Genomic DNA, 15,856 nt, shown 5'->3' with positions numbered 1-15,856 from the left:
CAATGATTGCAGAGTGCCAGCCACACATTGCCCCCAATGATTGCAGAGTGCCAGCCACACATTGCCCCCAATGATTGCAGAGTGCCAGCCACACATTGCCCCCAATGATTGCAGAGTGCCAGAACACAGCATTGCCCCCAATGATTGCAGAGTGCCAGCCACACATTGCCCCCAATGATTGCAGAGTGCCAGCCACACATTGCCCCCAATGATTGCAGAGTGCCAGCGATCCCCCCGCACTTACCTCTCTCGCAGCTTCTCTTCAGTCCCCGGCTCCCCGCGCCTCCGAGTCTTCAGTCCTCCTGCGGCGCCTCCTCCTCGTCCAATGGCACGGTGTTTGCCTTTCGGCCAATCAGAAAGCGGGAGGACCCGCTCCCTGATTGGCCGGGAGGAGGATCCGTGTGACAATAGCGAATTCTCATTCGCTATTGTCACAGAATGGGCGGGTCGGGGCGCACTGCTGCTCCCTGGCCGCCACGTCTGCGGCTGCGCGGTCCGAGCGCGGGACATTCAATTGTACTGCACTCCGACGCGCCACTGCTAAACTAGGGGGGATTTCACGTCCCCCCCCGATTCCTACGCCCATGAGTATGTATTCAGTAGTGGGAAGAATATCTGCTGTTGTTTACAAGGGGGTTGTCAGTTGGAGGAAGATGCACTATGCAGAGGGATTCTATAAAAGTGCCTTACCATTAATGTGCAACATTTTGAATATTAGCACATGTTGTGGTAAAGTAGCTAATTCATTTTGAATTGGCTGTTTAAACACTCTCTTAATGAACATGCACGTTTTTTTTTTTTTTTTTAACCACTTCAAGACCAAGCCTATTTCTGGCACTTGTTCACAAGTTAAAATCAGTATTTTTTGCTAGAAAATTACTTAGAACCCCAAAACATTTTATATATAATATTCTTAGCAAAGACTCCAGAGAATAAAATGGCGGTCGTTGCAATATTTTATGTCACACGGTTTTTGTTGGTATTTGCACAGCGGTATTTCAATCGCAATTTTTTGGGAAAAAAATACACTTCACTGAATTAAAAAAAAAAAAAAAACTAAACAATAAAGTTACCCCATTTTTTTTTTTTTTTTTTGTATATTGTGAAAGATGATGTCACGCTGAATAAATAAATACCCAACATGTTATGCTTTAAAATTGCATGCACTCCTGGAATGGAGACAAACTACAATACCTAAAAATCTCCACTTAAAAAATTTTAACGGTTACCAGTTTAACCACTTCAATACAGTGCACTTTCACCCCCTTCCTGCCCAGGCCAATTTTCAGCTTTCAGCATTGTCACACTTTGAATGACAATTGCGCGGTCATGCTACACTGTACCCATATGAAATTTTTATCATTTTTTTCACACAAATAGAGCTCTCTTTTGGTGGTATTTAATCACCGCTGGGTTTTTTATTTCTTACCAATAAAAAGAAAAAATGCAGAACATTTTGGAAAAAAAACGTTTTTCTTATTTTCTGTAAGTAAATTTTGAAAATAAGTAATTTTTCTCCTTCACTGATGTGCGCTCATGAGGCGGCACTGATGGGCTGCACTGATGGGCACTGATGAGGTGGCACTTATGGGCAATGATGAGGTGGCATTTATGGACACTGATGAGGTGGCACTTATGAGAAGGTACTAATATGCCGCACTGATGGGCACTGATAGGCGGCACTGATGAGCACTGATAGGCGGCAGTGATGAACACTGATAGGAGGCAATGAAAGGCGGAACTGATGCGCACTGAGAGGTGGCACTGATGGGCACTGACAGGCGACACTGATGGGCGACACTGAGAGGCAGCACTGACGGGCAGCACTGATAGCCACTGATGGGTGGCACTAATGGGCACTGATGGGCAGCACTGATGGGCACTGACAGGCGGCACTGATGGACACTGCTGGGCAGAACAAATGAGCAGGCACTGATGGGTGCTGACTGGCAGCTCTATGGGCACTGATTGTGGGCACTGTGGGCACTGATGATGGGCACTATGGGCACTTATGGGCATTGGTTGGGGGGACTTATGGGCACTTTTTATTTTACTTTTCTGTAAATTTTCTGTAATTTTCTGATGATCAGTGCCCTGATTACCTGTCCTTGGCTTCCCTTTGAGGAGGAGCCACTGATCGGCTCTCCTCACCACACACTCTGACATTGTAAGGCGAGGAGAGCCGATAAACGGCGCTTCCTCATTTACATGTGACCGGCTGTGATTGGACACAGCAGTTCACATGGGTAAAGAGCCATGTCATTGGCTCTTTACCAAGATCGGGGTCGCCTCGTGTCCTAGCAACATGGCGTGGCCACGATCGCCGCACTGCGTGCCCCAGCGGGCGCACGAGAGAGGCTGTTCTGCTGCTCCGTCATATGATGGTGTCCCAGAACGAGAGCTGCACCGCTCCGCCGTCATTTTATGGTGGGCGGGCAGTAAGTGGTTACATTTACAAAGGAGGTCTTTTGCTAGAATTATTGCTCTTGCACTAACAATTGCGGCGATACCTCGAAGATACCTTTTTCTGGACTCAATCAGTGCTGTAGGCTATAGCCTGCAATGCTGATCAGTGTATTCTGATGGCAGGGAAGTTTCCCTGCTGTCAGAATTTATTATCTCAGTGGGGTGGAATACCCAATCAACCTTAAGCCCCTGTTCACATCTATTCCATTGCGAGAAATGCAGCAAATCCTAATGGTTTCCCGCACCACATTGAAATGGCACTCCGTTCATGCAATCTGCCACCTGTGTCAAATTAATGTTAAATTAACGACACCCCAAAAAAAGGTTGCAAGAATCAGATCACTTGGGTGTGAACACTCATGCAATCCAATTCCAGTGTGGCAAAAAAAGATGCCTGCACCTTTTTTTGTGCAGTGCGGTGAATGGGCTAAAATCGCATTGCAAAGAATCGCATGTGATGTGAATAGGAATGCAGTGCGATTCCTATTAAAATTGCATGCGGTGCCCCGCACCACACAAGTGTGAATCCAGGCTGAATGTGTAGACGGAGAATTGGTTCTCTTTTTCCTTTAACACGCTGGTTGAACAAAAAAAAACTGATCAATCTATGGGCTTCCTAATATCCCCGCATACAGAGATGTGAATGCCTCCTGCATTGGTTGGACAATGGAAATGTGAGTGATAGCATTCAAGTTGACAATGTCTCTTTTAATAAAATAGAAAGGCCAGGGGAACCATGTGATTAAGGCCCCTTTTACACATGTGGACTGTTTGTCTGTTTTTCATCCATCCGTTGACAGATGAAAAACGGACATCAATGCATCTCTATGGAAAAACAGATGTAAATGGATGATCGTCCATTTACATCAGTTTACATCAGCTTCTGTCAACATCCCTTTTTTGAATGAATGAATGCCCTATTTTTTTTCTGTTAAAAAACGGATCAGATGAAAAACAGATGTAAACCGACAAACAGTCAGTTTTTGCATGAAAAAAATAGCTCTTTAAAAATTCTTCCGATCTTCAAGGCACATAGACAAGGATTGTCTAAAAAAAAAGGGCATGGGAAGTTGGCAACTGCCAATGGGGATGTGCATCCATGCAAAAAATGGAAAACTGTATCAAATACATACCTTAATTTTCCTTTCCTGATGCCAATCCATGGCAGCACGCATGTGATATAGCTCTGCCCCTATATCCACCCACAGGACCTGTTTAAATCTATAAAAGTCTGACTGAGAGCAACTTCCCCCATTCCCTGTAAAAAACAAAAAGATCAGAGGGAGAATACGTATGCTGCCATGGATTGGCATCAGGAAAGGAAAATTATGGTAAGTATTTCATACAAATTTCCATTTTCCTGACGCCAATATGGCCGCATACACATGATAAAAAGCTAGCTAAACAGGGAGGGCTAAAATGTATAAACAAACTTTATTACAATGGACATATAAGCCTGGACCATCATTCTGTTGAAGTCCATTGATGTACAAACCCCTGGATCTTCCATGTAGCGCTGTAGGCAAGTGCACCATGCCAACCAGGCTGCTGCTTTGCAGAGCTCTCTATAGGCAAATGCCCAAATTTAAAGATGTAAAAATGTACCTAGCTGAATGAGCTAGTATCACTTCTGGAGGCTCTTTCCTGGCCGTACTGTAAGTTTTCTGGATGACTCTGACTCTCCAAGATGACAAGGTTTTGCTGTAGGTTCTTCCCCCGAACTTGCCTGATGGAAAACCAAACAGCCGTCTGGAGGATTTTACCTAGTAAGCTGCTTGAAGGTAGGCATATTAGACACATTGGTACATCCAGTGTAGGTTAGGTACTGTCCCTGCTGCAAAGGATGGAACCACCACTTTGTTTGTAAGATGAAAAAAGATGGGAACAGGGGTGCTCCAGGAGCATAGGCCCCTATTTGTCCAGAAGGAGTAAGATGTAGGACTCTGTAGCTCTAAGTGTTTGCAGAGCCGATACTCTGCCCCTTGAAGTTATTGCCTAAAGTTATCGAGGGACACTGCCTCTCAAGTGATGTCCCACTGAGGACTGCTTTTTGATGATGCAAACAGAGTCCTGGCAAAAAAACCAGGACCGGAATAAAAACCTACTGGTGGAACTGTCACTTTGTTTGTAAGATGAAAAAAGATGGGAACAGAGGTGCTCCAGGAGCATAAGCCCCTATTTGTCCAGAAGGAGTGTGATGTAGGACTATGTAGCTCTAAGTGTTTGCAGAGCCAATACTCTGCCCCTTGAAGTTATCGCCTAAAGATATCGAGGGACAATGCCTCTTGAGTGATGTCCCACTGAGGACTGTTTTTTGATGATGCAAACAGAGTCCTGGCAAGAAAACCAGGACCAGAATAAAAACATACTGGGGAACGTTATTCCTCCTCAGGGCAAAGTCTCAGGAATGACCTCATGAAGCATTCCTCTGGCATCTAACATGCCCATTTTCCCTGGTGAAAGCTGAAATGTGAGCCCAGAACCATGTGAGGAAATTATAGCAACCTCCGGGTTGCAAGGATCAAAATTCTGCTCAGGCTGTGAACCTGTTCCAGACTTTGGAGTAAATAGATTTGTTAATGTCTTTTATGGAACCTTGTCAGGATTTAACCACTTCTAGAAGACAGCCCAAGTCCTCCAATCCTTCCACCTCCATTTACAGACCATCATGGGTCAGGTGTTGTGGAAACACTGGTAGCTAAAGTGCCTGGTTCTGCCTAGATTCCATGGCTAGGGTAAATCCAAGGCCTGCGGCCCAATCGGCATGCTTGCTATCATAGTGAGACCCTCAAACAACAGTCTCCCCTGGAACTTCATGACCAAAGGCAGTAGAGGAAAAGCATCTGTTAGGAGACTATTTCTTGGGTGAGTGAGGGCATCCACTTTCTCTACCAACAGATGAGGGTAGGAAGAGAGGCACATTGTGAATGGATCGTGATGCAAACAGACTCAAGTACTGGCATCAGTGGTGACAATGGTCCTGAATAATGAACCTACCGGAAGGGATCAAGTGAGGGTCCCATGACATGTCCATCACCAGAGGCTCCTGCACATCTGGGAAGAAGCACTTTATATTGGCTGCCTTTTCCATTGCAAAAAGAAAATTAATTGGACGTCCAGAGAATCAGATGTGGCCAGGGTAGGCTAGGGATGCAAGACATCATTGTTTACAAGAGACATCATCGTTTCCAAGAGACCCCTGCATTGGTAAGCTGACAACTGCTTGGCCCATTCAAAATGGAGGAGAAAAAGTGCTCCCGTGACCATTGAACTGGGGCTCCGTATCGATGACTAGTCAGGTCTGCTCCAACTGTCTTGACACCTCCTATCCAGCCAAAACTTCTCAGGATGGCCAGAAGAATTCCCTTTTGAACTAGTAGGTCATCTGGACTCTGAGCCAACAGTAGAATACCATCCAAGTAATGGTGAATTTGAAGCACCCCGTTTCCTCAGAGGGGCTACACCGAGATTAAAACCACCATAAAGGTCATCGTGAGGCAGATGGCTCTGAAAGGAAGACCCATGAACTGGAAACGTCCAGTTTCTTTAAATTCAACACAGCTCTTCTTTGTACAGGACACAGAGGAGGAAAAAGCACAGTAAATCTCTCTGAGGGAGGACTTAGAATAATTCCCCATTGCAGTCGTATAATATTGATGTATTTAGAGAGGACATCCTCCTTCTGAGGGGAATATGCTCTTCTGATCAGGATGAAGAAATGTTCTGGAGGGTGATGTCTAAAGCACCAAAAGTAACCATGTTACTATAGAAGACACCCCTGGATCCCAAAAAATGGGCTTTACCATTTGTGCACAGATTCGGCCACCCTAGTCCCCACCACACTAGCCTGGGGAAGAGGAAGTCTCCCATCAACCAGACTCCTGTTGGGAATGATGAAGGGATCGAAAAGGACCATGGCTGTGCATCCTTCAGAAAGGTGTCCTTGCACACTTTTCCATTTGCTCTTGAAGTTTTCCATTCTGGCAAAAGCATCTTGAGTCCTGGAATATAGAGTGGAGTAAACTATCAGAAATAACTCACTGGAGCCTCGACTTCCTATGAAGAGGAAAGCCAGACTAACCACCGAACTTAAACCCTGTTATAAGGCATTTAAGATCCGACTGCGAGCACCATCCATCTGCACAGCAAACTGAGTACAACCAGAATTCAGAGGCGGCGAGTCTCTTGGAATAGTCAAAACTTCTAGTCAGAGGAAAAATTGTCATCATGCAGGGACTTACAACCACCCTGCCTGAGGACAGGTTTGTTGAACAAGGACTTGGCTTTAAAGCCCCCTTCATTTTTGCTGAATGCAGCATTGCCTTAGGGGAACATTAATAACAACAAATGCTACTTCATCCACAAAATCTGCCAATCACTTAGGCTCATCAAGAGCACTAATAATCTGCTCTTTCAGCGATTCATGGGTGATGGAGGTCTCCACTCTGGGTCCCAACTGTGCTGCACTTGCAACAAAGTACTGTGATCCCTGGCTTACAAGCACCTCCTGCGTCTTGACATGAATCATTCAGGTATCCATCAATTCATTGATTGTAGATACTGCCAACGGAAACTGAATCTTCCCTGGGAAGAATTACGCTGCTGACAAAATACATAATGGTAGTTTCCATACTTTGCAATAGGGTGCGGTGCTGTAAAGTGTGTGCTACTACAACGCATGTTAAGTGAATTAGCTTGATGCAGTGCCATTCTTTTGAGCACAGAATTGGCACTTCCCTCTGGAGAAGGGTATAATTTTGCTGCTTAACTGCCCTAATGCATGACTGGACCCAGAAGGCACTCAAAACCTGCTAAGCCTCTTCAAGAAGGTCGTCCAACCCTCTTCTACCTCTGGTGTATCCAGGTGTAAGGCAGAGGTGAGTGGCTTGGTTAAAGGTGCCCTCAGAGCCAGTAACAGAGTTGGCTGCAATAGGTTTGGGGCCTTCTTGGTTAGAAGGCCTAATTGTGATTCCCTGAACTCATCTGCGTCCTTGACGTTTCGCCCGTAGTCCGCTGGCATAAGTGATTGGAGAACTTTTATGTGAAAACTGTACAGTGTGTGAAGAGATCTTTTCAATCAGGTGTGAAAGAAAATTCTGACCCCCATCTAATGGAATATGTGCAGTATGTGTTGGGAATTATGAACTGGAATCTCTGCAGTGCACTTGTGTCTTTTGTTGTGATCATAAAACACATTTCATTAATAATAGTGCATGGGGTCATTGGTTGAAGTGGCAAAATGACAAGGACAGAACTAATCTTTTGGTGTGTAGGCAGCACAGAACAACAAGCAGAGGACGATCTGCAAATACATTTTAACCGGTTGCCGACCGCCGCACGACGATATACGTCGGCAGTCAGCCCCGGCCAGGCAAAGTGACGTACCGGTACGTCACTAGCCTGTCACTTGCTTGGGAGCCAATAGCGGCCGAGCGCCGGCTCGTTCCCCAGCAAGTCCGTGCTGGGGAACATCGGTCCGCCGGTCACTCGCCGATCGTCGGGGGAGAGGGAGAAAGGCAGGCAGCTAATGTAAACAAGCCGCCTGTCATTCTCCCCTGTGTAGAAACAGTGATCATACGGTTCTACTATGTAGGACCATTGATCATTGTTCCTACACTTCAAGCCACAGCCAATCACAGTAAGAATCACGCCCCTAGGGACACACACCACCCCTCCCACTCAAATAAAGTTAACCCCTTCACTACCAGTGTCATTTTGCAGTAACAGTGCATATGTATAGCACTGATTACTGTAGAAATGTCACTGGTAACCCCAAAAGTGTCAAAAATGTCAGTCAAGGGTCCGATCTATCCGCCGCAATGTCGCAGTACCGCAAAAAAATTGCAATTCGCCGCCATTACGCGTTAAAAAAAACCACCAAAAATGACAGAAATCTTTCCCTTAGTTAGTAAACGCAATAACCTTTGTGCAAACCAATCAAAATACGCTTTTTGCAATTTTTTTTTTTTTACCAAACATATGTAGCAGAAAATAAATTGGCCAAAAATGTTAAAAAATTTTGATTTTTAAATTTTTTTGGGGGGGAATTTCATATAAAAAAAATGTGAAAAATATTGTTGTTTTTGCAAAATTTACGCTCTTTTTTTGTTTATAGCGCAAAAAGTAAAAATCGCACAGGTGATCAAATACCACCAAAAGAAAGCTCTGTTTGTGGGAAAAAAAGAACGTCAAATTTGTTTAGGTACAGCTTCGCACGACCGCGCAATTGTCCGTTAAAGTCACGCAGTAAAAATCGCAAAAAACCCCCTGGTCAGGAAGGGGGTAAAATCTTCCGGGGCTTAAGTGGTTAAGCCTAATGAGTTAGAGGCAAGGGAGGAAAACAAAAAGGTATAGCACATACCTGTAGGAGAAAATAAACTGCAGCACTGAAACCAGCATCAGGATTCAGCACAGGTGTGTAAAGAGAACATGCATCATGGACTCCAGCAAACAAACACCAGCAGAGGTGTGTAGAGAGACACATGCATCATGGACTCCAGCAAACAAACACCAGCACAGGTGTGTAGAGACACATGCATTGCGGACTCCAGCAAACAAACACCAGCACAGGTGTGTAGAGACACATGCATTGCGGACTCCAGCAAACAAACACCAGCACAGGTGTGTAGACACATGCATTGTGGACTCCAGCAGCCAAACACCGTCTCAGGTGCACCACATGAGGTTCTGCCGTCTCTAATTGGAGAACTCCTCAGCCCCAAAAAACCACCAGAAGGGGCTCCCCACCTTGTTGGTGCATTTAGCAGCCTAAGATGTGTAACAATGCCTGGTAGAGGCTGAACCCAGATGGATACCGACAGTCAGCAGGTAGGGATTTATCGCAACATCACAGTCTTGCAGGTGTATATCTTGAGGACAAAAAAGGAGAATGGGGTAGATTGCTCTCAGTCAGACTTTTATAGATTTAAACGGGTCCTGTGGGTAGATATAGGGGCAGAACTATAGCATATGTTTGCTGCCATGTTGGCATCAGGAAAAATAAATCCCGTACAGCAAGGAGTAAGTCCTACTTTTAATGCAAATTCGAGGGCAACCCCTGTGTCCAGACAGAGGGCGACCCCTGACCCTCTGTCTGGACACTGCTGATTGACCCTGTGCTGTGCTGATCACTTGCACTCTCCTAAGAAAAAAAAACTCTCTAGAAATACACACCAAACTGAGCATGTGCAGCCTGACTCCAAAAGCTCTGTCTTAAGGGCATGTTCTGAAGTCAGTGGAAGAAGGGGAGGATCAGAGAAGACAGGATCAAACAGCCATTTTATACAATGCGGAGGATCAATCCCTTAGGTTCCACAGTGAGTATAACAAGCATACGTTCCTGCATATACAGACTGATTTTACTGTTGTGGGTTTAGTAACACTTTAAGTGTGTGGTCCAGCTCTGTGATGTCGTCATGGAGGAGTGGAAGAGGACTCCATTGGCAACCTGTGAAGCTCTGGGTAACTCCATGCCCAAGAGGGTTAAGGCAGTGCTGGAAAATAATGGTGGCCAAACAAAATATTGACAGTTTGGGCCCAATTTGGATATTCTCTTTTAGGGGTGTACTCACTTTTGTAGCCAGCTGTTTAGACATTAATGACTGTGTGTTGAGTTATTTTGAGGGGACAGCAAATTTACACTGTTATTACCAGCTGTGCAATCACTACTTTACATTGTAGCAAAGTGTCATTTCTTCAGTGACTTGACTATAGGCAAGACACACTTGTCTTTGTACTCCTCACCTGGTTGCCACCACACATGCTTGACACCATCTGAACCAAATACGTTTATGTTGGTCTCATCAGACCACAGGACATGGTTCCAGCAATCCATGTCCTTAGTCTGCTTGCCTTTTAGTAAGCTGTTTGCAGGCTTTCTTATGCATCATCTGTAGAAGAGGCTTCCTTCTGGGACGACAGCCCTGCAGACCAGTTTGATGCAGTGTGCAGCGTACGGTCTGAGCACTGACAGACTGACCCCCCCACCCCTTTAACCTCTGCAGCAATGCTGGCAGAACTCATACGTCTACTCCCAAAGACAACCTCTGGATATGACGCTGAGCACGTACACTCAACCTCTTTGGTCGACCATAGCGAGGCCTGTTCTGAGTGGAGCCTGTCCTGTTAAACCGCTGTATCGACATGGCTACAGTGCTGCAGCTCAGTTTCAGGGTCTTGGCAATCTTCTTATAGCCTAGACCAGTGATGGCAAACCTTGGCACCCCAGATGTTTTGGAACTACATTTCTCATGATGCTCAACTACACTGCAGAGTGCAAGAGCATCATGGGAAATGTAGTTTCAAAACCTCTGGGGTGCCAAGGTTCGCCATCACTGGCCTAGACCATCTTTATGTAGAGCAACAATTCTTTTTTTCAGATCCTCAGAGAGTTCTTTGCCATAAGGTGCCATATTAAACTTCCAGTGATCAGTATGAGAGAGTGAGAGCTATAACACCAAATTTAACACACCTGCTCCCCATTCACACCTGAAACCTTGTAACACTAACGAGTCACATGACACCGGGGAGGCAAAATGGCTAACTGAGCCCAATTTGGACATTTTCACTTAGGGGTGGATTCACTTTTGTTTCCAGTGGTTTAGACATGAATGACTGTGTGTTGAGTTATTTTGAGGGGACAGCAAATGTACACTGTTATACAAGCTGTACACTCACTACTTTACATTGTAGCAAAGTGTAATTTCTTTAGTGTTGTCACATTAAAAGATATAATAAAATATTTACAAAAATGTTAGGGGTGTACTCACCTTTGTGAGATACTGTATATACAGTACACTGCCTGGCCAAAAAAGTGTACAGTATACAATACATATATCATTTTTTATCATCATTTTTTTTATTTGAAAAAAAAAAAAAGAGAAATAAGAAAGGAAATACGTTTTTCTAATGCCTTTAAGTAATTACAGCACTACCAGACATCTATCCCTGAAATATAATCATAAAAGCCTCCTGAGAACAAGGATACAACATAAGGTTTTTGCATAAAGCAATGGAATGGAAGCCCAAAGTCATAGTACACCATTCAATTTAACAGCTTATTTCCCTTCAAAGTTCCATCCTGACACAGAGCGGTAAACAGACTCTATTTGTATAAATCATTAGTACAGCAGTAAGATAAGAAATAGTCATGTATATGCAGATGGGTGCTTTGCCATTTTATTCCATCATGAGAATGACATTGCATGGCTCGTGTTAGCCTTTTTACATTCGCAAAATTAGAGCAAATGTTGTTCACTGTATCTGGAAGTTAATGGCGGTGGGACATAATTTTATTTTATTCCGATTGAAAACAGAATTTTACCTAAAGTGATTAACCTTTTCTTTAAAAAAGAAATGCAGATCACCATGCCTTTTTTGTGGAGGTTTTTTTTGGATTTCCATCATGCATAGTTGTGGTGCCCCATGTCACCCCCCACCCCATTCCGAAAGCTGAACAACAGGCAAAGAGCTTGATATTAAAATTAAATACATAGAAGGGAGCTGATTTACTGTAACTGCCAAAGAATTTGTTTCTCTGTCCATCCAGTTCTGAGATTTACATAACTCCGCCACACAGCACAGCCCTGTCTGTCAGGGCAGAAGACCTGCCTTTTCTCTCCTGCATTTAAAGTGGACATTCTCCCAAAAAAGTAAATATTTATTTCAGGTTCTTACATAGCACTGTCAATTTACGCAGCGCTTTACATATACATTGCACATTCATATCAGTCCCTGCCCTCAAGGAGCTTACAATCTAAGGTCCCTAACTCACATTTATACATACATAGGGCCAATTTTATACAGGATCCAATTAACCTACCAGCATGTCTTTGGAGTGTGGGAGGAAACCGGAGTACCCGGAGGAAACCCACGCAGGCACAGGGAGAACATGCAAAATCCAGGCAGGTAGTGTCGTGATTGGGATTCGAACCAGCGACCCTCTTGCTACTAGGTGAAAGTGCTAACCACTACACCACCGTGCCGCCATATTCTGCAGCACTTCTTTCTTGCCTAGGTGAGAATGTAGTTCGCCACCCATGTTTTATTTTTTTATGTTACTTTGGGCCCCTTGCACACGGGGCCATTGAGAAACAATGTGCCCCTCCCTGCGTTTTAGTGTGGCCGATAGGGAAAGCTGAAGTGTTCAGCTCCATTCCCTACAGCCTATCAAAGTTCATGGAGTACTGCTTGGATCTTGATGAAGGGGACATATCCCGAAAGCTTGTCCTGAAAAATTGTATGTTAGTGCAAATAAAAAAAAAAAAAGTATCACGGACTGTTAACTCGTCCACGTCAAAAGGCAGTTGCAAGATGATTTTGCGTTTAGGTCCCAGACCTACGACCCTTCAGTTCTACTCCCTCATGCAGTGAGTTTCCCCCCTCTGGCCAGGAGATGTACAGGCATACAGCACTCAAGCTTAATGGAAATACATCTGATTTGTTTATTTACAGCTCACACATTTTTATAGGTCATTTCAGAGGGAAAAAAAACAGTTTAAACTGGTGTACAATCCATGGGTCAGTTTAACAATAGAATATATCTAATAAGATAATACATGAAAGGTTTTGTTGTCCCTAACAAAACTTCCCGTCTATGCTCAGCTGTCTGATGTGTTAATATGTAATTACTCAATGTATTCAGGTGTCTTCTGTAATCTATATGCAAAGTCTGATTGTTAAGTGTCCAGTAGGTATGGCTGAGATGTGTTGATGCTGTCTGTAATGGTAATGAATGACTTGTTAATGTAATTTCCAGAGACCACATTCCATTGTGAGTTGGGCACTAGCTGAAATGTATGTCTCTGGTATCGGGGGATATCAATATTTTATTAAGGCACATTGATACACTCTTTCAACCCAACCTTTGATCCCAACCTTATTCAAAGGGTGGGATCACCTAGAGTCTGAGAATAGCACTATGTGCCCTCCTGGGTATGTTTGCTGTGCTCTCGCTGTAAGTATACATGTCCTACACATAGATATGATATTAGGGATGCACTGAGCACAACAGCATAACATGATGATACCCACAATCACCCCCACTAAGGTCATTAGTATCCGTTGGATAAATGCAGTTCCAGGCAGCCACCCAAAAAAACAGTCCCACCAATTGCTACTTATATCTTCCTTAATTTCCTTTGCTAATTCACTTAATGTTTTGATATGACTTTGTATAGATTTTGAATGGTCACTCAGATTGAAACAACACATACCTTCGAAAGAATCACATCCCATGTTCTGCTTCAGCAACAGATAATCAATGGTCAGCCTATTTTGTAATATTGCCTGTCTAGTGCCCTGGAGATCCATTAATAATTCAGCCAGAGCACTAGATGTGTGGTTGAGCCCTTTTTCAAGAGCACAGGCGACCTTACTCAGTTGTCTGTGATTTTCTGTAGCAAGTCCTGGGACTCCAACTAGGGATATGGCCAAAGAAATATATTCAGCTTCAGAGAGAAAATGTACTGCTGAGTCACAGTTGCTTGGGAGAGTGTATCCCAAAGATCTAGGGGACCGTGAGTGGGCAATTGATTTTTTTGGGGGTAGGATTACTGAGAGCCGTGAGAGAGTGCATGGACCCCCTGTTATATTTCCTAGGATATATGTCCAACTATGAGTCCCACATGATAGTAACCATCCCTTAGGGAGCTGGACATTCTTGACATAACTGGGTTGCATTATTGTAGGAGTACACGTCATATTATTTGTAACTGACTTGCACAGACGAGGTTCTAAACAGGTGACATTATATTCTAAGGTGTATGTAGGCTGGCGACTTGGTTGTGTGCATATAGGGATATAACTTCTATTGCAGGTCATGTTGTAACATACCTCAGCGGAGGTTACATATCCTGTATCTAACTCTACCATTGTTTCTGTGAGTGAATATGAGGATCTGTCACTACAATAAGCATATAGATTTGGATGAGTGTATACATCAGTGTCTTCCATACTTGAGTCGGCCCACGCCCCACTATAATAGACTTTTAAAACATTAACTGGGGTAGGAACAGCTAGCAGGCAGGTAGAGAACAAATCATTGGAATTGTAGTGATCAGAAAGGCAAAAATCAGAAGAGTTCAGTATGTTGGCAGCAATAAACATCCATATGTTATCCTTTGTGTCCAATAGGCTTGACTTCAACTGTAAAGTGGAGACATGAATGTCTCGTGTCTCTCTCATTTCCTGGGGTGAGGAAGGGCATAATGAGGAGAGGTTCTGCGGGTGGTGAGCACATGTTGCAAGTAACCAGACAGTGGCTACTAGTGTTGAGCTTGCTACAAAGAGTACCACTGCTGCACGGATGGGAAGTCTTCCAGGAGTAGAGGTGTCCGTTGGCATTGTACCAATGCGTCTGTCTGGATCCAACCGGAATTCGTCTGGTACTTGTCACAATCTTCGGTCCACAGTCGTGGGATCCAGAGGTGGGGCTTCCTTCAGTCGCAATGCGTGGATCCAAACTGGGGAGTCATCTGTCAATACCGCTGTTCTGGTCCCTGCTTGAACTTTCGCAGGAGGTCCGTAGGGTGGGTCTAGTGACTTTAGCTTATGGAGGGCCTTCACCAGGACTCTGTCTCCAGGCTTGAATGGGTGGGTCGGTACACCTCTTGGCAAAGGAAACGAGAGCGAAATATCACCATAATCACTGTTTAATTTTTCAATTAATTTTGCCACATATTCCTCTTGCATCTGCTGCAGATCTCCAGGTATGGGAATTAATGGATTCATTGTCCAAGGGGTTGGGAAGGGTCTCCCCATCAGAATTTCAAAGGGAGATAGCTTGGTTCTTGGGTCTGGAGTCATTCTGACTTCAGCAAGAATAGCAGGTAAGTACTGGTCCCACTTATGGTAGGTACCTTCAGTTGCCTTCCTCAGTTTGTCCTTCAGTGTACGATTCATTCTTTCAACAACACCTGCACTCTGGGGGTGGTACGGTATGTTGAACTTCCAATCTATAGCTAGTTGCTCTGCTATGGACTGTGTTACCTTTGCTGTGAATGGGGTTCCATTGTCAGAACTGATCCTGACTGGGCATCCCCACCTGGGAATGATTTCTTTACACAAAATCTCTTTGTAAAATCTGACACACTTTCTCCAGTTTTTTGTTTACAAGTTGTGGCTATTCCAATATCTTTACGATCACCATGCATCTCTTTAAATTGTGCCAATACCTGTGTCCACATTTTGTCTATCTGTTCAGAGGTCCTTAAGGGATAATCGACAGGTGTGATATCTGTACTGGGTATTTGAAGAGTGTCACATTTTCCAAAGTCAAAACCTCCTTCTGCTGAATCCAGATATCCCGTAACCCCTTCCAGAATTAATCTATAATCCTCTACAGTAAACTGTTGGCCTTTACACATTCTTTTCAAATATGATACAGTGGCAG

General features: G+C 44.2%; 1 protein-coding gene across 1 annotated transcript; it reads right to left on the bottom strand.

The window, feature by feature from the left end:
* Window positions 1-13,359: 13,359 nt before the first annotated feature.
* LOC309547959 (uncharacterized protein) lies at window positions 13,360-14,808 on the bottom strand (the record flags this gene model as incomplete). The annotated part of the gene is made up of 1 exon (XM_082247953.1): window positions 13,360-14,808. The coding sequence occupies one exon, from the start codon at window positions 14,806-14,808 to the stop codon at window positions 13,360-13,362; it is 1,449 nt and encodes a 482-aa protein (XP_082104079.1).
* Window positions 14,809-15,856: the final 1,048 nt, after the last annotated feature.

This window comes from Pelophylax lessonae (genome assembly GCF_965119305.1).
Source record: "Pelophylax lessonae genome assembly, chromosome: 2".
Classification (NCBI taxonomy): domain Eukaryota; kingdom Metazoa; phylum Chordata; class Amphibia; order Anura; family Ranidae; genus Pelophylax; species Pelophylax lessonae.
Note: the sequence above shows the minus strand (reverse complement) of the source record. Positions and strands in the feature narration are given on the sequence as shown.